The 27,127-nt window shown below is 37.0% G+C and overlaps 1 protein-coding gene across 1 annotated transcript in view; it reads right to left on the bottom strand.

The window, feature by feature from the left end:
- Nucleotides 1–281: 281 nt before the first annotated feature.
- The window catches only part of LOC145323942 (UPAR/Ly6 domain-containing protein crok-like), a 57,818-nt gene continuing 30,972 nt past the window's right edge, over nt 282–27,127 (bottom strand). The window contains exons 3-6 of the mRNA XM_080166554.1: nt 23,862–23,946; nt 14,738–14,835; nt 1,709–1,819; nt 282–434 (exon numbers count right to left, since the gene is read on the bottom strand). Of these exons, the coding sequence (XP_080022680.1) occupies nt 1,709–1,819; nt 14,738–14,835; nt 23,862–23,946 (294 nt within the window). The 3' untranslated portion in view covers nt 282–434. The remainder of the gene's footprint in view (nt 435–1,708; nt 1,820–14,737; nt 14,836–23,861; nt 23,947–27,127) is intronic.

A 27,127-nucleotide genomic window follows, 5' to 3' on the forward strand; every position in this document is an offset into this window, starting at 1 on the left:
CGAATAAGATAAATAGGTACTGATGCTATTATATTAAAAAAAACAATTATCATGAATTAAAATTAATTTCAAATTCGATATTTTTAAGCTGAGGCCTATCAAAAATTATTTAATTAAACAAAAATTACCGATTCTCGAAACAGCGTAGAGTGTCCAATAAAATTAACTTCATACAATACAAATGACCAATGATAGGCTAGTATACATTGTAAATGGTAAATTGTATAATTGCATATCATTGGTCATTTGTATTGTTTTTTTCTATTAGACACTATTTGCTGTTTCCCTATTCTGTGTTTTCTTTTTTTAAGAATTAACCTTAAGATAATCACCAAAATGTTTCACAATTTTGTGGATATAAGATGTTTGGTAGGTTTTTTAAGGCAGGAAATGTTTATTTTGAAGGAAGCTTTCATGTTTCAGGATAAATTAATCTGAAAGTAAACATAATATCAGTCATTTACAAAAAAAAATCTTTTTCCAATATCGCTTCGAAACCGATCAATATCCGGTGGATTAGAACCAGTTCACAGCCATATTGAAAAATTATGTAGAGCATCGTATTATATCCAGTTTTCTACGGAGAGTAGAATGAAAATCATTGGATTGATAATACTTTGTTTTTAGCCCAGCCCTTCGGTGTAACAAAACCGGAATTAATCTTATAATTTATCGTTTTATCATCCGTGGAAGGCTGTCTATAATACATGCGTTAAATAACTATTTCTATATAGAATAAAAATGGCAACTATTATAGAGAGAAATTACATAATATTTAGTGAAGCCTTTCATTGGTTCTATGATTAAAATTTAGACCGCTGTATTATAAAAAAACAGGACTTTAGTCATAGGACATCTAAAGAAAAAATATTTATTCATCAATATTGATTTAAGTCAACTTTTGCTTGATGTTGATGATACAAAGTTTTAATTCGAAATAATTCAATCCAATTTTAAGGCTATAATAATAATTTAGACAGCTGGTTTTATGCTATTTCCTGGTGGGGTTATTTAACTTTGAAAAGTTCACAGTCACAAGAAATATAAAAAAGATTCTATATTTTTTTTCAGATGCAGTATCATCTTTAACCATGATAAAACAATTTATAATTCTAGTGGCAAAGGTCACGAGAAAAAATATACATACATTGATTATACAATAATCATACTTTTTATTATTATTGAAAAATAATTGTATAATTTAGTATATCCTAATTTATTTTGTTAAACTTAAAGAAATAAATCTTAAATATTCTATTTAATAAGTTTCTTTACATTTATATTTAAACATTAATTATGTCTATATAAGCACTGGAACGTCATTATATTAGATATTTTTTGTGCCGTTATATACTTTATATAGATTCTAAAAAGGTTTCAATTATTTAGGGGGGGGTTAACTTAATCCGCATAAGGATCTAAACCTTAGTGGTATTTAAAAAATCATAATAGAAGCTTTTTATAGTGACTATTAAATATGACGTCTTACTGGCCTTGCATTGTATACTGGCCTGCCATTGGTAATTTAGTCTGTGTATTGGCCTATTATGACGTCAATTTTTACAAGCATCGTAAAAATATAAACAGCTTCATCATATATTTAAATGTTAGATATTTTCTAGTGAAATTTTGACAGTTTATAGGACAGGCCAACGTACATTTTATTACGGAGTAGCTGCGCTACAAAAATAATCCAAAAATACTTTACCTAAAATAATCTTTGCATGGCTAGAGACAGAGCTATGATGGCCGCAGACAAGGACAGATAACTACCAGAGTTGCAGCCGTCCTCGTGGCAGACACAGTGGTATACCATCACCTAGAAAGAAAGATAGATAGATAGAAAGATACATAGATAGATGGATAGATAGATAGGTTGTTAACAAAGTTGCATAATGAACTAGTAAAAGTTGATAATTAATTCCAGTACAATTATTTTTACATTGAATCAAAGCTACAATTTACGGTGTCCTTCTGTCTGTCTGAAATGCTTATGAATCTTTAAATTATTTCCATCAAATGAGCAATGCGACTATACCCTTTGACACACCTTGTCCGTCTTATATTGTGGGTATAAGGATAGTACTCATGGAAAGGATTAAATATTAAAGTGAAACTAAATATGGAGAAGGGGTTAAGTAACTGTATGTCCCCACCCCGTGGACCATGTGCCGACCTTCAATTGGGGCTCTGAAAATCAGCCAATAGCGTCGGAAATATTAACACAGCTAAGTCGCTATCAGACAAAAAAAGATCCCCAACACTGGATGAAGGTACATGTAGTTTTCTGGATTATATATTTTTACTTTTACATTTATTAAATTGAATTAGGTTGGTTGAATTAAATAAATCAATTGTTCAGATTATTTAAAAATAAAATAAAATAATTTTTCCATCCATGTAAAAATAAGATTTTTCATCTATTTCCGAAATTCCTGACTAATTGCAGGTTTGTTGCAAGAAGGGAAGGGACATTGGAATATGATACTGATACCCAAAGTTTTATACTAAGTTATCTTATTTGTTGGCTTAAGATATTTGGTTACTTGTTTTCAATTTTGATTGATAGGTTCCAAACTTTTACTTTCCAAATTTTTTCAACTATAAGATTAATTTACATAAGATGTATTTTTAAAAATCGTCATTGGGGATGACAATCAATTTATTATCAATTGTCTTATCCCTTGAAATCCCTGAGATTGTTGTGTAAACATGAGGAGCTAAATCAGCTGATATTGGTGGAAAATTTTACTAGCAGACACAGTGGTAATTTAACTCATCGTATTATAAACAGCTTTCCGCAGATAATAAAATGAAAAATCATAAGATTGGAACTAGTTTTGTTAGGACCTAGAAGCCAAAGGCCCTGTCTATAAAAACTGGTATTGATTTTATGGTTTATATTTTAATTATAATGGTAAAATGTCTGTAATACGATGCTATACATAATTTTTCAGTATAACTGAGCACTAGTTTTAATCCAGCGGATATTAATCGGTTTCGAAGCTATACTGGTAAGTAATTTCTAATTTTTTACTTCTTTTATTTTAATTAGATGGTTAGACATTTTAATTTTTCAAAAATCCCAACATAAAACTAGTAAAAATTCCCACCTCTTTTTTCCTATTATTCAAATAGTATTTTTTTGCCCCTGATAATTTTTGATCAAAAAATCGCTTTTTTCTCAGAGATAGTGGGAACATTTGGCTGTTTATTATACCAGTCCCAAAAGTTTTACAATAACGTTTGCTTATTCTTTGACTCTTTGAAGTTAATTACATTTTAATTGGTTGGTTTATTAAGTTGAGTGTTCAAACTTTTCAACCACTAATTTTAATATACAGAAGGGGTAATTTTGTGTGTCATCATTGGGGATATACAATATACATCAATTAATAGGCCATTGTCTTTACCCTTTAGATCCCTACTTAGAGGCCCATTATCAATCATGTTTGACTGATGGATCAACCACAAATTGTAATCTACAGAAGGTTTAATTTTGTATGTCACCATTAGGGATGTACATAAATTTATCGGCCATTGTCTTAACCCTTTAGATCCCTGCTTTAAAGCCCATTACAATCGAGTTTGAATTAAATTTTAAAAAGTTAAATTTTGATGGATCAACCAATAATTTTAATCTACAGAAAGGGTAATTTTTCATCATATCATCATTGGGGATATACATCAATTAATTATCCAGGAATCTAGTGATTGGGACAATGTGTCGAATATTCAATATTTTAGAGGTGTCAAACCTTGGGGACCTGCTTCAAGTGTTTATGATGGATTTCACAGCATTAGAGATACTTTGGAGACTAAATTATTCCTGATTTTTCCACAGTGGGGTAAACAGTTGAGGGGCATGGTATTGATCAAACAAACAACAAAACTTTGATTAAAACTTTTTATTCCTGTCAAAAATTATTTAATTGCCACTGTCAAACCGCAGAGATCTAAAGGGATAAGACAATGACTGACAATTGGTACATCACCAATGATAATGCACAAAATTAAATCTTCTGTAGGTTACAATTAGTGGTTGATCCATCAGTCAAACATGATTGATAATGGGCCTCTAGGTAAGGATGTAAAGGAATAAGACAATGGCCGATAAATTAGTGTACATCTCCAATGATGACACACAAAATTACCCCTTCTGTAGATTATAGTTAGTAGTTGATAGGTTTGTATACTCAACTTTATGGAAGGACAAACAAAAAAGTCCCCAACGAATAATAAAACTTTACCATAAAAGTTTGGGAACTAGTGTAATAAACAGTCCAATGTCCCCTCCCTCCAGCTGTCAAAGTGCAGAAAGACAAACATTTGTGGTTACATTCTTTTACAAGAGTTTGTTATATTATTTTTAGTTTATTCTTTTATTAGATACTAGCGGCTCTGCACCTAGAAGCCTCTAGGGGCACTGACAGGAGGGGGAAAAGTCGACCTCATCCTATTTCAAATTTGAGTTTCAAAGACATTCTTCGAAAATAGTTTAAAACCTTCCCGGGACCAATAAGAAGCTTCACTGTAAAGGAGAACAATATTGGTTCAGCGGTTAGCGAGATCCTATGGGACAGACAAAAAACGCTTACTACTTTATATAATAGGATGCTATGTTGACTTATAATTTATGATTTATAAGTATAGATCTTAAGAATAAAATAATTATCCATTCTGCAGATTAAAATTGGTTGGTAAGCTTAAACACTGCCTTTTGTTACAATCAAAATTTATAAAGTTACCAATGATTTTAAGTTAACTAATAAGAGAACTTTTCTATGCATATTAAGATGTTTCCGCAAAGAATTGAATTAAACATCCTCTTTCTTCATAATAAAATTTGCAATAAAATATTAAAACAACTCTTCGGCATAATCTGCAAAAAAACCTAAAGTTTGAATAAATCCCTGTTGTTTCATCCTGAATGAACTACTATATAGTGAATATTATCAAAATATTACATAGCAAAAATCCTTCAATAAATCACTATTAATGTGAAAACATTTACGTTGCAGAAAAATAACATATAACAATGAAGAATATTTGCATAAAAACAAAGCTAAAATTTCAAAAATAATCTTTTATTTGCGAAAAAATTGTTGAGCAATGATTCTAGAGTAGCTTCTCTATTGTTTTCAGCTTAAACAACCAAAAATAATAGTTGATATTGCAAAAAAAACTGCGTGAATGACTTAGGAAACTTCAATGAAGTAACTTATCTACATTTTAAGTTAGAAAATAATTAAATCTACCAAGTTTTATAACGAAGAAAATATAGAAAATTCACAAGACATGTTATTATGACTTTGAACAAACGTTGTGACAAAATGGCTCCAATTATCGAAAATCCTCGCCGCTTTCAAAAATTAAAATATGTAATGTTATTGTTTCCATGGATCTAAAAGGATACGACAAAGGCCGATAAATTGATGTACATCCCTAATTATGATACAGAAATTAACTCTACTGTAAATCAAAATTAGTGGTTACATTTGAACACCCAACTTAAGGAACGAACCAATCAAAATTCACTGAAGTCACCAAATTTGTTAAACGTTTTTATAAAAAATTGGGGACTAGTGTAATAAACAGCCAAATGTTGCCACCCTCCCTGCCTGCTTCCTGGTAGAAAAATTGGAGAAAGCCTGCTCTAATGACTTAAAACTGACGTTGTGACATGTCCGTAATTATCAAAAAGCTTCGCCGCTTTCAAAAAATAAAAATATGTAATGTTATTTTGTTGCTCTTGTAAATGTGGTATTCGGCAACCGTGAGCCATGCCTATGGCACCCCTGACCGGGGTTCGGGGAAGGGCAAAAGGCCCTCCCCCGAGTCCTGGGGAAGGGGTCTGCCGACCCCCTCCCTATGCCTAAAATTAATGATTGAATCTGACAGCCTTATTATGGTTAAGCTGTATTGTTAATTCCCCCCACCCTTCCCAGGGATGGGGGATCATTATTGCCCAAACTGACTATTGTATATGTATTATATTGCTTTTATTTATGATTATTTATTCCTATCTGTGTAGCTATTGTTTGTTGTATATAACTTTAGTAATCCTTAGACCTTCAATAAAGGAACAACTGAATAGATGCTGTTTATTATTTAGTGATTGCTAGAGAAGCGTAGCTTCTCTATAGTATAGGTGTCCACGTCTGTTCACACTGCCGTAGTCATTTTGAACTCTGGTGTCTGCCATTTATCCTAGGCGGATACCACAACTTTTGGTGACAGCTGTGTGAGATTACAGCAAACCACAAGTGTAGAGCAGACGCGCAGCTGAGGCTAAGGTACTCCCAGCAGTGAAACTGGCAAAACTGACACAAGCAACCTGAATTACCCACCCTGGATAGCAAGGTCTAACTCTGCATCCGGCAGTTGTGGAAGCGAAACAGCGAAACTTGACGGAGAACCGCGAGAAGCGCCGACATCTAACGGAGAATTGAGCGCTCAAGGGCTGAAACAGGCCTGCGGACGGGCTGAAACAGGCCAACTAAGTGCAAACGGCTGAAAATAGGCCAACATTTACTGCAAGAGATAGCAGGATTCGAACCAGCGGCGCTGCAGGACGGGACATTCCCTGCCGCCATCAGCCGGATTCGGATACACGGCGCTGCAGGACGGGACATTCCCTGCCGCCGACAGACTGAAACAAGCCAAGGATTCAAACCAGCGGCGCCGCAGGACGGGACATTCCCTGCCGCCACCAGCCGGATTCGGATACACGGCGCTGCAGGACGGGACATTCCCTGCCGCCGATAGGCTGAAACACGCCAAATAGCTGCGAGCTGCGAGCCAACATACGAGTGTAGTGTACCAAGCAGAGGAAACTACGTCAACTCCAAGTATCCTGAGAGGCTACAGCGCAGCCACCCATCTAGAAAAGCAGATATTATATCACATTGTAGGGATTACCACCCTAGTGTGATGGCTAAACAATAGATTTATGAGCAAAGATTGGTAAACAATTTGTTGTGTATTGTGATAAAACTAAAAATAGAACAGGCTTGGTAAGCAAATCTGTTATGTATTGTGATAAGGCCAAAAATAGAATCTAGATGTAATATAACAATGCATTGATAAACAATCTAACCACCCAAGCCTCCAGCACAACAAATACACCCCTTATTCCAGAGGAAAGGGAGGGGCCCACCATCCATTGAAGAAAATACAATCAAGGTGACATAACAATAAGCCCAGGATTAAGGAGAAAGGGCACCATTACCTCACCACACAGTTACCTCAAACCCACAGCACTCCCCCTTCCCCACAGGGGGAACAGACGGTTTTACCCCGTCCCCTCACGCGCTTCCCCCCTCCTACCCACACTTGACTAAGTCCGCCCACGGTGTGGAGCTAGCGACCGGGAGAACGGAGCGCCATTTACGGGTCGCGCAACAGAGTTCGGGACATATCACAAAATTCAACGGACAAAGCGGACCAATGAGAGAGCGAGTTGAGGGATAAGTGCGCGTTTTACCTGTGTGCGCGGATTTGACGGTGCGTAAGCGCGCTGCAAGGAAAGGATATTTCACGCACACACACACACACAGGAGCGGAGCTACTCCATAGCATCTAACAGAGATATTTTTAGAAAATAAGAATTACAAGCCTCTCCCTCCTATCTATAGTGTGATAAAGGAAAACCCAATCAGTTCCTGACAGCAGTTCAGACCCTCAACAGCTATCTACCCCTACCAGCCTACTCTACAAACTCAGAAAAAACAACTAGTGACAAGTACATCTAAGTTATATCTTTGTAGTTAAACTACCAACTGTGATAAACAGTGTTGGCTGCTAGGCTAGAAAGCCTCAAGTGTAAACCATTTTTAATATTGACTTATAACTTTGTGTCCCGCCGCTGAACCGTTGACCCGATGGAGCAGCCGCAAGCGCCAGGAGGCGACCAAGCCCAAGGATGGCTCCAGGATGACCCCCAGCCGGCTCCAGCCGAGTACCGCAAGCTGATGCTGAGTAACCTGCCGGAGTATAGAGGACCGCCCAAGCAATCCTGGAGTTCCCACATCCGCAGACTCGAGATGTCATGGGCGGCTTACCGCGTGCCGCCCCATGACACCCTCAACCGCCGCAACGCCCTTTTACTGTCACTGGTAGGGCAAGCGGCGGAAATGGCTTCTCATCTGTTTGGCGAGGCAGGCCAAGCCTTGACATACGAACAAGTCAAGGCCGAGTGTGAAATGTTATTTCGTCCAGCCTTTGAATCCCAGACTTTGAAGCAAGCCTTCAGGGATTACAGGCAACACTCGACAGAACCTATACAAGCATACATATCCACAAAGTGTGCCTTGTATAGGGAGGCCTACAGCCATGAGGATCTCGAGTTATTAATCGATGAATTAAATCGTGGCATTCGTAACGCTAATGTGAAACGTGAAATGATGAGTCATGAGATCGCCTCTGTACCTGAGTACACGAGGCGAGCCATGTTCACCATCACCATGATTACCAAGCAGCTGAAGGAGGGTGTGTGCCTAGTGGACGCCACCGACGGGCTCATGGGATCAGCCAGCGTCCAGTTGCCCAACTACGACGAGTCGGAGCCAATGGAGATTGGCGCCTTGGCTCCGGGTCTCCACCAGATGGGGAAGGTCGCCCCAGATGACAAGACTTCAGGCCGCTGTTTCCGCTGCCAAGGGAAAGGCCACCGAGCCCGAGACTGTCCGATGCCTATGGAAGTCAGCCTAGAGGAGAGACGCACCCAGCCACGCCGTGACCGTCCTGCCAAGTGCGAGCGTTGCCACTATGCTGGCCATACGGCGGCCGAGTGCAGAGCCGACTGGGACCAGGTAGCCGGCCGGAGGCGCACTGCAGACAAGGGCGCTCCCCCAGGAAAGCCCAGCAGAGTAGCCCACATGGAAGGGAGCGCGCCCCCAGCACCACCGCAGCAAGCAGCCGCCCCCAACGCAGCGGGCCGAGCCGACGGAATGCCGCAGTTTGGAACCGTCCCAGCTAGAATCAACGTACTGGGAGGCGCGGCTGAACCCAACCGGGTTGGCCTGGGCTTCAGCCTCAACCACCTGGGGCCGGAGTTTGTGCAGCCCAACAACATTGCCGAGCCAGAAGTTCTGAGGCCCCAGCCCTTTAGCCTAAACATGATGGGGCCTGCCCGACCGAGCCTACCCAGCAAGAGTGGAGGGGCGCTACCCAGCGTCACTGAGACGGTGTACGGAGAGGCCCTGGCGGCCGTTGAACGAGAGAGGCAGGAGGCGCTAGCCAGCGCATCAGAGTCGATGTATGGGGCGCCACCCGGCGCCGCCACCTGCGATGACTGGGGGGTGCTATCCAGCGCCTCCACCCTGGTGCCTGGGGCGACAACCCTCGCCGCCACCGAGATACCTGGATCCTGGAACGAGCCAGCAGTCCCAGAGGAAGGGGTGACACCCGTCACCCCCAGTCAGCCAGCGCCACCAGCCTGTAGGGAGAGCCCAGCCATACACCATCCAGCGCCCCCTGCCAGCCGAGGGAACCCAGCTGCCCAGCACTTCCAGTCGAGCCAGGATAAGTTAAATTTAACAAATGTATTGTATCCAAATTATTGTAAACCCCCAACCTTGCCTGTGCCTCCTGCACCAGAGGCTGGGGAGATTGAAATTTGGGGATATAAGGACTTGCCTGTGCCACATGCACCTGAGTTCCTAGGGCAGGGGAGGGACGTGAGTCAGGGCGAGCCTGTGCCACACGCACTTCAGCCCCATGCCACTGGGCATGCCATGGACAAGGGAAGGGACCCCTTGGGGCTAGGGGAGCCGACACCCAGGCAGGCGCCAGTCGCCTGTCAGTCTGTCATTGGGGAGGGTATCGGGGTGCCCCGGACACACAAAGATAACGCTCAATGGAAATTTGTATCTAGCCAGGAGCAGCCCAGCCGTGTCCAGCCCCAAGAAGCAGCCGTGACCCGAGCCGAAGATCCCCAGCCGCGTGCGCGAGGTAGATGGCTGTCTGGTAGCTTCTCACACTGGTGGATGGTTCTGTGGGGACTACTGCTGGCAGCCGTGTGGCCTACAACTAGCTACGTCCTGGTAGGGTGGGACTGCGCCAACCCCACCCACGTCACAGCCTACAATAAGGAGAAGATGTGTAGCACGGAACCGCTACACCAGGAGGTGCCCCTGGGCCATGAAGTACATGTCCTGCAGCAAGTCAAGATTAGGGAAACAACAGGATACAGTTGTCAGCTCACCGTGTCCCAGTGGACATTCAGGTGTGGGGTATGGGGTCACCTCAAGGTGACCTCGGTCCCCACCCTCATGAGGCCAACCAAGATTGATCCAGAAACGTGCCGAGACCTGGCCAGGAACCGCGTCTACACGCTGCCAGGCAAGACCCAGCCACTGACGTTCCAGCTGAACCATCCCCTGTTCTTCACCCTCGACATGGTGGGCGCCTTGGTCAACAGCCCTGAGGGGGTGGGTTGTGAAGGGGAGGACGTCCACTTCGAGGGCCAGCTGTACCGCAATGAATTAGTGCTCCAGGAACGACGGCTGCTGGTCAAGGAAGAGACCTACGTAGTAGAGGATGGACGGGTGGAGTCCCAATCTGACCACCTGACCCTAGAATGTCCCCATTCTGAGCTGTCTTGCATCACTGGGGAAGCAACCTACGTGTGGGACCACCTGGGGAGAGATTGCCCCTTGAGGCTGATCCGCAGCCTCCAGCCTAGCCTAGTGATGGATGCGTTCCTGGTTGACCATCAAGCCCAGTTCTTCATCAACATGACCACCCCCACCTCAATAGTGAACTGCGACTTTGAGGCCCATGCCACCAACCACCCAGCATTGTTCGTGGCAGCTGACCCGGCCGCGGCAGCGCTGCCCAGAGTATCGGCCAGGGATGTGGATGTCCCCCTGCAGGCCCAGATACATGCAGGCTACATTGGATTTACCCTGGAGACACGCATGAAAAGCACAGCGGCAGAAGAAGTAGCAGCCAATTGCTGGAAGCTCCAGCAACTAGACCCGGCCCACCCGGTGCGTGTCCAGGGGAGCACGTTCTCTGTGCTGAGGGGAGATGTCCTGCTCCAGCTTACCTGCCAACGCAACAAATATGTTGTCCGTGAAAGCAATGAATGTTGGGACAAAGTACCAGTGGAACCCACAGGATTTGTAGACGCCGTGACACGGGTGTATAGCGGCCACGCCACCAAGATTCCCTGCTCCTCCACCTACCCCCTGACTGTGCACGCGGAGGAAGGCTGGATACAGCTAACCCCCGCACCTAAGAAGAGGCCACCCCCGCTGGATACGCCCAAGCAGCTGCTGACAGAACCCTTGGATGACTTTAGTTCGGGAGGCTTGTATTCGCAGGCTGAGCTGAGCGACTGGCAGCAGCTGCTAGCGTTCCCAGCGTATAAAGCCGCCATGCTGACCGGCCTGTCCTATGGCTCATGCGTTCAGCAAGGTAGCTGTTCGGCCACCGGAGACCATGGGATCGTGTCCTACAATATCGACCGACTGGCGGAGGAAGGAGAGGCCGCCCTGGATGTCTGGGCTGGGTTCAGACAAGCTATTCACGAGTGGGGAGATGGCGCAGCCATACTGTGTTTGCTGTTGTTGATCCTCAAACTGCTGGGGGATCTGACCATCATTTCCCTGGCAGCCGCACAAGGAGGTGTACGGGCCGCCATGAATGCGATGTCACAAGTGTTCCTGTACCATCCAACCTTGTACAGGAAGGCCTTGGCCAGAGCCCGGCTCACCCATGCCAAGTCCCGGGACTTTTCAGTAGACTGGGATGCCATTCCCATCGGCCGGGAAGCCGCCGAGGAAATGGTGTCCATGCAATCAGCCGATAGCGGGCATGACCGCCCAGGCAGGCCTGGACCGCCCTCTGGAAGACCCTGCTGCCGCTCAGACGGTCAACTTGGCAGCCAGTGCCCCAGCCGCTGCCAACAACAACCAGAATGCCCCGCTGCTGACCGGCCCCGCAGCAGCTGTGCCCCACGCCAACCTGACACCTGCCGGCGCCGAGCTACGTGTCCAACCAAAGCCAGCCTCTACCTTCTATCCCACGTTGGGAGCCCATCAGCCCTGAAAATCACCACTAGGATTCCATTGAATCATTATCATTTGTATATATCTTAGCCCTAAGGAGCGGGCCGTAGGCCTCAACCACTGTCGGAAGTCTGGCAGGGAGACCCCCTCCCAGCCTTCCGAGGGGAGAGTTGTGGTATTCGGCAACCGTGAGCCATGCCTATGGCACCCCTGACCAGGGTTCGGGGAAGGGCCAAAGGCCCTCCCCCGAGTCCTGGGGAAGGGGTCTGCCGACCCCCTCCCTATGCCTAAAATTAATGATTGAATCTGACAGCCTTATTATGGTTAAGCTGTATTGTTAATTCCCCCCACCCTTCCCAGGGATGGGGGATCATTATTGCCCAAACTGACTATTGTATATGTATTATATTGCTTTTATTTATGATTATTTATTCCTATCTGTGTAGCTATTGTTTGTTGTATATAACTTTAGTAATCCTTAGACCTTCAATAAAGGAACAACTGAATAGATGCTGTTTATTATTTAGTGATTGCTAGAGAAGCGTAGCTTCTTTATAGTATAGGTGTCCACGTCTGTTCACACTGCCGTAGTCATTTTGAACTCTGGTGTCTGCCATTTATCCTAGGCGGATACCACATAAACACGGAAAAATATAAATTCGTAATTTTGTTAGGAAAATCCGAATTCTTGCCTATTTTAGATGAATAGTAGCTCTACAAGTTTTATTTCCTATCATTTTTGATATTTAAATTAAAAGAATAGAGGGTTCAGGGGTTAATTAACGAATGAATACTCTGTGCAGACTTTCAATTGCGTCTTTAAATAACAGCAACTAGCGTCGGTAATATAAACACAACCATGTCGCTACAAAAGAGCAGAAAGCATTTGCTAGTAGACGTAAAAGGTCCCCATCACTGGAACTAGATAATTGTCTGGGTTATACATCTATAATAATAAATTGATTGTCTGAAACGGATTCTTTTTCCCTTAATTTAGGCATGTTAGAATTATCCTATCGATTTCAAACTTTGCATGATGATTTCATTAGTAGTTAGGAACGATTTAGAAAGCGTAGCAACTCTATAATCGTTACCAGAATGTCCGTATGTCCATTTTATACATGTTGATTTTAAAACTTTTTTAACAACATTTTTTTATGTGATATAATCATCCGAATGATCTGATTTTTGGAATTCTGATTTTTATAACAATAAGGCACAATATTATTTGCAACGCATCTTTATAATCAAATCATAAAAATGTCAGTATGTCCTAAAACAGAATTCTGTATTTATGAAGTTTTGCAACAAATTTACGTATAATTTTTTTCAAAACATGTAATTCATATTTTGTTTATTCAGTTCTGACACTCCAGAATAGTTAATGTTCGTCTGTCATACCGTTTCAGAGCTTCGCTTTTATGGATGTTGTCATTCTTGTTTTTAGAAATATCTTTCAATAATTAGTAATTAGAGCCACTACAAACTGTACATTCTTATTTTTAGTCGTAATTAATCTATTCATAATTCGTCTTTTAAATTGAGAGCAAATTTTTGATAAGAAACAATCTATTATGTATAATATATCTATTTGTAGAAAAGTTTGAACACTAATAATTTGTAAAGACAAATCATAAATAAACCTAGGCCATCAAATCATTTTAGCCAATTATGTGACAGATTGTGCTTGGGATTTAGTAAAATTTACAATCTAATATCCTCTCTCTTCCTAATTTAATTAAATCCAGTTTTCTCACCTTACATTGCTTACCTAACCTGACCTTAATATCGGAGATCTAAATCGCTGATAAATTAATGTACATCCCCAATGATCATACACCAAATTACCTCTTCTGTAGATTACAATTAATGGTTGAAACGTTTGAACACTTAACTTAATTAACTAATAAAATAAAACTAAATAAAACTTTTGGGTCTAGTGTAATAAACAGCCCAAATGTCCTTTCCCTAACCTGACCTAACCTATCATACATGAAAAGTTCCAGTTTTAGTATAGCAGTTTCTATCCTTAAACTGTAAAGGGTTTTCTTATTTGTTGACTCAACAACTTTGGGGACTTTTTTGAATTTTAATTGTTAGTTGAGTGTCAAAAGTATAAACAGTAATGTAATTTACAAACGGGGTAATTTTGAGTATAATCATTGGGGATGTACAACAATTTAACGGTCATTGTGTTGTCCCTTTAGATCCCAGGCTATACCTTAAGAGTTCCAGTTTTAGTATAGCAGTTTCTGTCTTTGAACTGCGGAGGGTTGGGCAGCCACCCGCAGGACTAACCTAACCTAACCTAGTATACCTAAAAGGTTTCAGTTTTAGTAAAGCAGTTTCTGTCCTTAAACTGTGGAGGGTTGGGCAGCCACCCGCAGGGCTGACCCAACCTAACCTAACCTATCCTAACCTACTATAAATGAAAAGTTTCAGTTTTAGTATAGCAGTTTCTATCCTTGAACTGTGGAGGGTTAGGCAGCCACCTGCATGGCTAACCTAACCTATTATACCTGAAAAGTTTCAGTTTTAGTATAGCAGTTTCTATCCTTGAACTGTGGAGGGTTGGGCAGCCACCCGCAGGGTTAACCTAACCTAACCTAACCTATTATACCTGAAATGTTCCTGTTTTAGTGTAGCAGTTTCTGTCTTTAAACTGCGGAGGGTTGGGCAGCCATCCGCAGGTCTAACCTTACCCAGCCTAACTATTATACCTGAAAAGTTCCAGTTTTAGTATAGCAGGTTCTGTCCTCGAACTGTGGTGCGTTGGGCAGCCACCCACAGGATCGGATTATTCGCACCTCTTCGCGGGCTAAAAAATACAATAATTATGTATAAGTAAATAATAAAAATGAGACAGCGGAAAGCGTTATGTGTGACGTCATAAAAAAAAAGTCTAAAAAAGGAAGAATGAGATTATAAGTGGGAATTGAAACCCATAAAAAGAAATGGATAAAAGATATATTTTTATGACGTCACACATGACACTCTCCGCATATCCTTCTAGATTTTCCTTTATAAATCATACCTAATATACAAATAACTAAAGTCTAAATGTATTTTTTTCTCTAAGATAATTTTCAAAATTTGAAGTCAAATTAAACTGCGAACGAAATAAATAGGCAAATCCGAATTTTTAAAATGGCAGCTTCATTATTCATTTGGGACGAATTTACTGTAAATATAATATGTAGATGTATCTTTTTGTTACAAGTTTCCACCGTTGATTTTTTATTAATCAGCACCAATGAAGCACAAGATCTCAAAAACAGCATTTTGGGTAAAAACTGGTGAACCAAAAAGATATGCAAATTCAAAACAAATCAATGGAAAAACGATTTTTTTGCACTTTTCTTCTGTTTTGAAGATTGATTCTGATAAATTCACAATTTTTTAAGGAATTTATGCATTAATTATAATGAAATGTAGTATAAGGTAGAAATTAATGATTTTTTAAAATAAGAAATATTAGAAAAAAATAAATTCAACCTCTATCACATTACAGGTCAGCTGCTGACCTCCAGTTTAATGGATGTAGCCTAATACATGTTAAAGATAAAAATTACCCTGAAAAGTATACAAAAATGCTTTTTAATGTGTTACAAAAAAACATTTTAAAATCTTGATTTTGAGGATGATGTCCTTTCAGATGCTCCTATTGGTGATGATGTCGAGCCAAATGTTATCTAAGTACATATGCCCATTACAACAACTTGTTTATCAACCTATGTACCATTTTTAGCAAACTCCAATGGAGCCAACAGACAAGAAATATAAACATCTCCTAAAAACGACAGTATTTACTTTATGCATTTTAGTAATTAAAATTGCAATTTTTTTGTTTTTTAAACCTGCTTGGCTGGTGGCTGCTATGAATACAAAAATTGGACCATAGTTCAATATATAAGTTGTCATCATGGTCATGCACTTTAATAACATTTGGCTTACCATCACAACCCATAGGAGCATCTTAAAGGCCATCATCCTCTAAATCAAGATTTTAAAATGGATTTTTTTAACACATTAAAAATAATTTTTGTATACTTTTGGGAGTAATTATTATTTTTAATATGTATTTAGCTTCATCCATAAGACTGGAGGTCAGCAACTGTCCTCTAAAGTGATAGGGGTCGAATTTCTTTTTTTCTAATATTTCTTATTTTAAAAAATCATTAATTTCTACCTTATAATACATTTCATAATAATTAATGCATAAATCCCTTAAAGAATTGTTAATTTATCAAAATCAATCTTTTAAACAGAAGAAAGGTGCAAAATAATCGTTTTTCCATTGATTTAGTGGTGCTGATTAATAAAAAATTAACGGTGGAAACTTGTAACCAAAAGATGCATCTACATTTTATATTTACAGTAAAATCATCCTAAATGAATATTAAAGCTCCTATTCTGAAAATTCAGATTTGCCTATTTTTTTGGTTCGCTGTTTATATTAAAATGGCCATTAAAAAGCATTAAAATAAAGAAAATTTCTTTATTATTTAAAAATACTGTTGGAATATTTTTTTGTTCTATCTCTGTACTCCAAACCATTTAATTCTTAAAGTTTATTACTTAATAAATACATTAAAATATGTTTTTTATGTATTAAATATATAGTAATATCGAATATCTAAATTATATTAATCTATTCTAAATCATTAATTTTTTGTTGTGTCAAATATCTACCAATAATTGTATTGCTGTAGTACTTATGGACATAACAATCCTTGTTATATAGATATATTATTTTAATATTTATATACATATAAATGTAGTTGAAAAAACTTTTCAGTGATCTAAAGGGATAAGACAGTGGCAGATAAATTGATGTACATCCCAACGATGATACACGAAATTATACCTTCTGTATATTACAATTAATGGTTAAAACGATTAAACACTTAATAAACCAAACAATCATGTCTCCAAAGTTGTTAAGCCAACGAATAAAAAAGCGTTATTACAAAACTTTGGGTACTAGTGCAGTAAAAAGCCTAATGTCTCCTCCCTTTCTCCCTGAGCTTGATCTTTAAATCATTTTAGTGGCGATTCAGATCGTGGCGCGCCAAAATTTCAGCCAATCACAGCGCAGCGACGGCGTGCATCATCCGATTTGAGATTTTTTTTTTCATGGACCTGAGTAATATCTAGACTTAGATTGGGCAAAAGGTCCCATGAGATTATCTCAAACCGTTTGGGCGTGGCGGAGGAAAAACCACGAAAAAATGACCGAAAAAAAGGCCAGCTTGCCATATCATCAAAAAATCCATCAAAAAAACCCTGTTTTTCAACTTTGCCCACAAAGAATAACTTTTTTTGTATAATTCAATAATTGTAATCTTTTTGCGAAAGCAAAAAGATTATAATTATAATCTTTGCTTAGAAAAATGGCGCGAGGTGAGGGTTAGAGGGGGCAAAAATCGCCGACAAGCAAACTTTGACGGCGCGCAGCGACGGCGTGCATAATCCGATTTGAGATTTTTTTTTTCATGGACCTCAGTAATATCTAGACTTAGATTGGGCAAAAGGTCCCATGAGATTATCTCAAACCGTTTGGGCGTGGCGGAGGAAAAACCACGAAAAAATGACCGAAAAAAAGGCCAGCTTGCCATATCATCAAAAAAATCCATCAAAAAAACCCTGTTTTTCAACTTTGCCCACAAAGAATAACTTTTTTTGTATAAGAGATAATGGAACGGGACTTTCGCAGGGTGATTCGGTATACCCGCAGCATGTCGAAAGTTTATATTTGGTGACCCTGGGGTGTCGGGTTCTACCCCTCCCACCCCCTCAAAGTGGGGGCAATTTTTTTTTTCGATTTTTTTCAGTTTTTGCCCCTTAAGGGGGGGAAGGAGTCGCTTTAGCGACTTCAAGCATCTCTTTGGAGTTGAAAAACTTTTTGAGGCGGACATTTCTTTACTTATGATTGATTCGCCTCCGGCGAACCGTTTGGCCGTTATTTGCCGCCGAAGGCGCGATTTTCGGCGATTTTTGCCGTTCCCGAGGTTTTAATGGATATTTAGGGGGGGAAGGAGTTGTCAAATCAAGTTCTTGCTGAAATACTTTTTTGTAGGCAATTGCATTGGCTAAATTTCATGTAAAGTAAAATTTTTTGTACCTCCAACCGGTTTTGCTCCAGCGGAATTTTAAATTTTGGCGATTTTTTAATTTTTAATATTTTTCTTATTTTAACTGCATTTTCTTGTTTGAATCCATTTAAATCACTATAAATCATTGTTTTTTTCATGACTACATGTTAGTTTGCCCTGCTACAGGCTGCCGCAGGCTGCCTTTTCTTATAATTTGGCTAAAATTATATTGTTTTCATTACTTTAATCACTTTTTATCTCACGCGCGCACCAACGGACCTATAATCTTTGCTGTGCGGGCCGAAAATTACAACGTCATAATTCCATCGGACCTATACTTTTTCTAACATTTAGCTTGAGTTGAATAATCAATAACCAGGTATTAACTTTTGCACAACTGGGAAAGAAATCAATATCTGTAGATTTATCGTAATCTAATTATTTTATAAACATAATTGTATTGAAATTAGATGCAATATTTATTTATAAATATATGCAAAGATCGAAATGAGACAATGGGCTGTTCATTACACTAATTACACTAGTCCCTAAAGTTTTATAATAATGCTTTCCTATTTGTTGGCTTAACAACTTTGGGGACTTTAGTGAATTTATATAAGTTGTTCAAAAAGTTGAGTGTCCAAACGTTTCAGGCACTAATTGTAATCTACTAAAGTGGTAATGTTGTGTATTTTCATTTGGGATGTACATCAATTCAGAAGACCATTGTCTTGTCCCTTTAGATCCCTGCTATTTTGAAGAAGCTGTAAATACATTGTATTACGAGAATTCTTTAAAAAATCCCCCCCATCCTGAATTTATTGATATTAGAGAAAGGGTTATTGCATAATGAGAAGGGAAGCCTTACAAATTCACCACTGTAATAGAAATCGATTTCTGCAAGATAGGATAAAATTTTATGAAATAATTGATATAACTAATGCTAGCAAAGATTAAGGCAACGAATCATAAAAAGGATAAATAAAGAGAGAGAAAACGTGATGAGTCGTTAAAAATAAAATCATTATATTGAACAGTATTTCTGACTTTTGAGGCATGACCAACCGATCGACGGACTAGAGTAAATTATATGTTGTATGCTCATCAGTACAAGAAATCTTTACCAAAAATTTCAGCTGTCTATCTTAGTAGCCGAAAAAAGCATAGCATTGCGAACGGACTGATGTACAGATAAATTGAATCATGGTGTACCTTTGCTACTTCAAGCTTTGTTAAAGGATATAATCGTCCTTGTAATTTTTCTTGTAATAATTTATGGATAAAGAAATCAGGGATATAAAGGGATGAGACAAAAGTCGATAAATTGATGTACATCCCAAATGATGATACAAAAAATAACCCCTTCTGTAAATTACAATTAGTGATTGAAACGTTTGGAAACTAAACTAAATGAACCAAACATTCAAAATTCAAGTCCCCAAGGTTTTCAAGGCAACGAATACAAAATTGTTATTATAAGACCCTAGCCACTAGGGTAGAAAACTGCTCAATGTAAATAAATACTTGTTTATTTATTTGTTGTTCAGTAATGTTTAAAATTCTTTGTACGTGCTATTTATATTGATTTGCTGGATCTAAACCAACTTAAGTAGACCAAGTTTACTAGTGGAAATAGTCCCTCAAGCATCTAATAGGAAACACACACGGCCCCCTTTTCAACCTAGCAGATTTTTTAAAACACAAAACTAAAGGGGGGTGTGTGAGAAGCATTAATGGATGAAAAAAGACAGGTTTATCAAATTTAGATTTTAAGGGGGGTAGTGACACCAATCTACAACCCCTTTAAGCTCGTGTATTGTGTCAGTCAAAGTACTTGTAATCATAGAGTAAGATTCCTTTTTACTTAAGTGGTCTATCCTTAGTTAGGTTAGGTTAAGTGAGTGGAGATTATCCCCACTAGGTCTGGGCCTTATAGGGTTTTAGTTACTCAGAGGTTAGACATGAAATAATATAATTTTAACATAGATATTAGCAAATTGGGCGGTATGTTGCAACAACGATTACAGGGATTTCCAGTTTGCACAAATACTATAAAATAAATGTATAGTGAACATTAAGTAATAGACATTTGTAATATTGAGTTAGAGATAAAGTAATAATAAAAACAATAATCAAGTAATACTGAACTAATATGAACAAAAATGTTTATAAGCAGCTGTACAGAAGATTGAAAAACAGTATAGTGTTATACAGAAAGATTACAAATCTTAAATTCCTGAATGGTGGTTTTCATTCATTGTGACGATCGGATATCCTTATAACAAGGTTTAAATTAATACATTGCTAAAGTACTACAAACATACCTGTCTATAATCAAAACAAGTTTATTTACTGGATCCTTTATTTCCAGTTGTGATTATGTTTGCTAATAATTTTTAACAAAGTTTCTATTCTATTATATTAACTAGTAAGAACGGTAAGATCTCGCTAACCACTACACCGATTGAGTTTTCCTTGTTAAGATTACGCTTTGAATAGGTTCAAGGATGGTTGTCGTGCAATGGTTTAATGCTATTATTTTGCCCCTTTTTAATCTCGAAATAAGTTCCTAGATGCAAGGGTTGCACTTAATTTAACGGAAAAAAACGAATGAATAATACTACATTATAAATCATAGAGGGCTTCGCAACAGAATACTTTAAGATCAAAGATGAATTAATGTATGTTAGACATTATAAATGCATTTGACAAACAAATAAAATTTTCAAAAACTGGTATTTTTTACCTGGTTTTAATTTTTGTAAATTTTCAATGATTTTAATTAGGAATTAGAATTAAAATTTATGATTATACTATTATTTTAAATAATTTCTACCTTCTTTCTACTTAATAGAACTAATTTACATTACCTACAACTACCTTTCATTATGAATTCAACTTATACAATATTTTTATAGTAATAGTAAATCATATTTTGTACTCTCTACTTTTATAAATTGCTTTTTTTTACAATTTTAAGTAAATAGTAAAAAAAAGGGGAAAATTGGTTTTTATTTTCATTTAAAGTATGTAAATAAATTATTTTTAAAGAAGCAGCTTATAGTGCCTATAACAAATAACGTCATACAACACAAATGAGCAATGCTAAATTTTACAATTGGTCAATTCAAATGTATACTAGCCTATCATTGGTCAGTAAGCTAGTTCTTCTAAATGCTTAGCTTCTCTATAACTAAAGTATGTCCTAAATCTTAATACCTAAAATTGCTTGAATTTTCTTAGAATTAACTATCTAAAACAACATTTTTCTTCACAAATGCTAACATTTTAATCTTGTTATTGAATCACTAAATATGTCCATATTCTACCGATAAATAATTAAAAAGTAAATTATCTAGTGCTGCGCTACAATTGACTTCATTAACCTGACCAAATTCTACATTTGCGTTTAATATTAATGGTGAAAATTAAGGTATGTTCCATGGCTTACAACTTGGACCATCACCCACTCTTGATTTTTAAAACTGTACAAGCACGGCTGAGTTTATAGTAGGAAACGAGGGGATATTTGGTTGTTTATTACACTAGTTCCCAAAGTCTTATTATAATGTTTTCTTATTCGTTGGTTCAATAACTTTGGGTACTTTTATTAAATTATAATTGGTTGGTTCATTTAGTTAAGTGTCCAAAGGTTCCAACCAATAATTTTAATTTATAGAAACGGTAATTTTGTGTCTCATCATTGTTGGACTTCTCGTTTATGGGCAGCTCAATTGATTTGCAACTCAAATAATGATACAACAAATTACCCCAAATTAGTGGTTGAAACGTTTGGACACTCAACAAATAAACCAATGAAAGTTGTATAAAAATCCCCAAAGTTGTTAAATCAACCAATAAGAAAACGTTATCATAAAACTTTGGCCGCTAGTGAAATAAACAGGCCAAAGTCCCCTTCCTTTCTGTTGGGAGGGTGAATGGAATAGTCCAAGTGAAACAGAATGGAAGCTATATAAAAATTACCATCAACATTTTCATGGAGGAAGGCTGAAAATATTTATAAACATGTCATTATAGAATATGATTAATGTCACTCAGGGCAGATAATCATTATAGTAAGGTCATTAAGCCTAGAAAGTTTACAATTATAGTTTTTGGTATTTCTAAATTAATCTCTATTGTATTATATCTTTTAATTAAAAATTGCAAAATATCACATGTTGGAGATTTCATTATTATAATGTAAAAAAAAGCTTGTTCGTCTGAAATAAACTATCTTAGGAACTATAGAGCCAATTGAGCTCTGTAAAGTTTGTCATTTAGAATATCGTCTAAATAACTGTAAGAACAGACTAAAAACTTTTTTCATATGTCTTTGGTATTTTTGTACAAACTTTGTCATTGATAAAACAGTTTTTCAATTGCAAAATTTACAAATTCATTCTCTACAAAAAAAAATCTTAAAACGCTGAAAACAAAAATTTTAATTCTCATATTACAATAAAAATAAAGGTTGCAAAAAAATCTTCAAAAGAAAATTGGAAAGTTGTAAACCAGAATATATGTACATTTAACATTTATAGTTTCGTGACTCTAGTGAAATATATTGAAAATACGATCTAGAGTTAAACTTGTGTTTTGTACATTTTTGTTTTATTCATGATCAATTTCTTTTCTTACCAAAGATACATGTAAAAGTTTAATTAAAGTAACAAACACTTTAATTGCAAGGCCTAGAAGTCCTAGCTCAATTTAGATGATTTTGTAAGGCATTTCCCCAAAATTATATTGATGTCCCAAACCTGACATGGCAGCAGAAAGAGTCTTTACTAACTTTTCTAGTATGACTAAGAGTGTTCCATACGAACACAGTAAAGTTTCGGACTGATTATGACGTAAAAAAATAGCCAATGAGAGGCCACTATAAATTTTACCATTGGTCAATAATGGCCTCTTCAACAAGCTTCAATTAGTAGCCTTTAGTACAAAAAGTACAAAATAATACACTTCAGTATTGGTCATCTTTTAAAATTGGAACTGGTGTTCATTTTTACATTTGTTTAACATTTCCTGTCTCTTATACTATCGAGGGGGTTATTTATAGCAAAGTGTTCTTACAGAAATACAAAAAATATTTCCTTGTTGGAGATGTTTAAAAAAATGTAAGTAGGACATAAATTTTATACTTTTCAGAGCGGGTCACTATTTTTTGTGACTCCTTGGGTGTAACACTATAAAAAAGTCGTAAAGCAATGTACATTAAATTTTTGAATAATTAATTGTATGCCTTTTTTAATAGCATAGCTGTATACTTTTAAAACTTGACATTTACTGAAAAATAAAAACTCTTATACTCTCAGCACACTTCATAAATTTAATATTTATAGACGAGTACATTTTACTACTTATTTAAGCTTATAACAAACCTCAAAGGTATTATAACTATCTTTTTTAAATTAGGTTTTTTCCAGTTTTCTGCTACTTGAAAAAAAAAGTTAATGTCGGCTGTTTTTTGTGATTTTTGCCATTCCTGAGACTTTGATGGGCACTTAGGTTGGAAAAGAGTTGTTTTATTAAGTTGACTTTGAAGTACCTTTATTTAGGCAATTAAATTCACTATATAACATGTGTGAAGTAATATTTTTTGTAAAATTTTTGTCCAGACGCATTTCAATTGAACGCGGATTTAAAATTTTTTTTTGGACATTAATGTTATCGGCGCTTATAATGGGTCAAAAACAATATTTGTAATAGTTCTAATGACATCTAAATAATACAAAAATCTTACTTTGTTGAAAAGTTTTTCTACAAATGTTAGCTTGATACTTTTCACCATTTGCGTCCAGTGGTAAATGATCCATTTCTGGGGTGCGCTGAAATAGAAAAAAAAGGATATTATTATTATAACAATAAATCTATAACTATTGATGACCCTATCTGGGTCCCTCTGTTAGGGACCTTTTTTGTCTGCTTACAAATTGCTTTCTGTTCTTTTGTAGCGACAGGATCCTCAGGTTGGGGACATAAAGTTATTTAACCCCTTCCCCCTATATTGTTTTACTTTAATATTATAATTTTTATTCTAATTTCTGATTATTTATTCATTACTAACGGCTACACCCTGGCATCTAGGGGCTCTAAATTTAAATGGGCTAGAAAAATAGCTTTAAACAATCCCAAGCTATATATCTGAAAAAAAGTTGCCTAAAACAATCACAGGACCTATGTGACGTTTGCCTAAAATAGAGAATCAAATAGGTTTAGTAGTTATTGAGATCTTAAGCTTCAGGCAAAAAAACTTACTTCTTTATATAATAGGATTTATATTATTATCGACAGACCTAGGACCAAGTAAATTAGATACTAAATAATAATTGGTATATGGCATCTTTAAAAAAGTCATTCCTCTATCTCTTATAGAAGCTTAGAAAATCACGATGAAGACATACCAACTAACATTTCTAATCATAGAATAGCTTTACAATTAATAATATATCGTCTTTTATTATAAAGAAATCTCTACCCCATTGACTTTTGTGCGTATTACCTAGCTTAGACTGTTATTAAATTAAAGATGACAACATCCAAAAAGCGGAGCTCTGAAATGGCTGGACAAACGAACATTATTAACACTTGTAGAGTGTCAGAACTGAATAAGCAGAATATAAATATATGTTTCAACAAAATTTTAAGTAAATCTAGCAAAGTTTGAAATCGATAGGACAATTCTAATATACATTAATTAAAGAAAAGATCCAACCGTTGAAAACGGACGGACCAACCCTAATTATTGAAAAGTCTCGCTGTTAAAAACTACCTAGACAATTAATAATAACTGAAAATGGCCTGTTAATAAAATATCCATCATTAATACAGAGACAGTTAATGATAATGGTAATAATAATTATAAATGGTCGATAATTATTATTCCCCCCAACCCCCCTTCAACTAGAGACATGAAACCAACTTTTAAATAAAAGGTATATACTATTCCAGAGCTAGTTTTATCGTAACGTTATTCATATATGGCTTAACAACTTTGAAGACTTTAGTGAATTTTGATTGGTTGGTTTATTAAATTGAGTGTTTAGACGTTTCAACCAACAAGTGTGATCTACAGAAGGGGTAATTTTGTGTATCTGAGACAGTAAATGATAACGGTAATAATAATTATAAACGTTCGATAATTATTTCCCCCTTTTCAAATAGTTGGAGACATAAAACCAACTTTTAAATAAAAGGTATCACTAAAATTTTCAGAGCTAGAGGGGACAATGGAATGTTTATAAATTAGTCCCCAAATTTTTATCATAACGTTTTCTTATTCATATATGGCTTAACAACTTTGAAGACTTTAGTGAATTTTAATTGGTTGGTTTATTAAGTTGAGTGTTTAGACGTTTCAACCAACAAGTGTGATCTACAGAAGGGTTAATTTTGTGTATCTGAGACATTAATGATAACGGTAACAATAAATATAAATGGCCGATAATTGTTATTCCCCCCCTTTCAAATAGTTGAAAACATGACACCAACTTTAAAATCCAAGGTATAAAAACTCAGGAACTCAGGGAGAGAGGGGACAATTGACTTTTTTTTACACTAGTCCACAAAGTTCCTTATTCGTTAGCCAAACAACTTAGGGAACTTTTATTGAATTAGATTGGTAAATTTATTTAGTTGAGTGTCCAAACGTTTCAACCAACAATTGTAATCTACAGAATATAAAATTTTGTGTATCATGATAGGGGATGTTTATCAATGTAACAGTCATTTTCTTATCCCTTTGGATCCCTGAGCAATTTTAGGATAAATGTTTACTACTAATAAGTTTGTTTAGCGTTCCTAACTGTTACTTTCAACATGACAATGTACTTTTTATAAAGAACAGACAAAAAAACCAATTTTTGCTCTTTCCCATTGATTATACTTAAAATTACCACTTCTGTAAATTATAATTAGAGGTTGAAACTTTTGTACACTTAACTGATTGAACCAACCAATCAAAGTTCAGTAAGAGTCCCCAAAGTTGTTAAGCTGACGAATAAGTAAACGTTATTATAAAACTTTGGGGACTAGTGTATTAAACAGTCCAATGTCCTATCTTTATCTTGGAAGAAATTGATGTAGATTGATTTATCTATCAATAATCTCACCAAACCAGATTTTAATCTTTTTGTATTTCAATTTATAATTTGTATTTCAGAGCGACTACAACCGACAATTATAAAATACTAAACAATTATTGTATACAGTGCTGGATCTTTAAATCATTTTAATGGTGATTTAGATCGGGGTGCGCCGAATTTCAGCCAATCATAGCGCGACATTTTTTAAATGCCGCGCTGTGATTGGCTGAAATTTCGCGCACCCCGATCTGGTTCACCACTAAAATGATTTAAAGATCCAGCTCAGGTAAACATGGATAAGGCAATGCAATAAAGAAAATGTGTTGTATATTCTTATTTCTTAAATTGTGCTTAAATCAGTAATTTTGTCTTTTCCCTTCATGTAAAAAGGATTTGATATTCACCACAATTGTTTGATTTGGAGGCTACTTGCAATAACTTTAACTTGGCAGGAGTAGGTACAAATATAAGACAAAATAAAACATTTACAGTGTGGGCTAAATATAGTTTTGGTGAATGTGTTATTGATGATATGTACAAAAAAAATTAATAAGGGTTCAATACAAAGGGTTAAAGTTTCCCGCAGGGTATAAACACAAGGTTTAAATTATGTGTGAGGGGTCCACTGGTACAATCTTAGCTTTATGTTTTGTAATAATCACTTTCAATCTCTGAATATGTCGCTAAAAAGAACAAATCACGCGTTTTCTTAACAAATGGTATCTAATAATTTTGATGTGAAATTGGTCCATTTTAGCTAATAATAATTAAAATCTAGGAATCTTAAGAAATATGATAGACAATAAATGAATTTACACCCCGAAAGATGATTAATAAAATTGCCCCTAAAGTACGTTTTAATTATTTGTTAAAGAGGTTGGACACCACAAATTTGGAACCAACCAATCAAAATTGAAAAATAGTA

Source organism: Acartia tonsa, chromosome 7 (genome assembly GCF_053477335.1).
Source record: "Acartia tonsa isolate MP-2025a chromosome 7, ASM5347733v1, whole genome shotgun sequence".
Taxonomy (NCBI): domain Eukaryota; kingdom Metazoa; phylum Arthropoda; class Copepoda; order Calanoida; family Acartiidae; genus Acartia; species Acartia tonsa.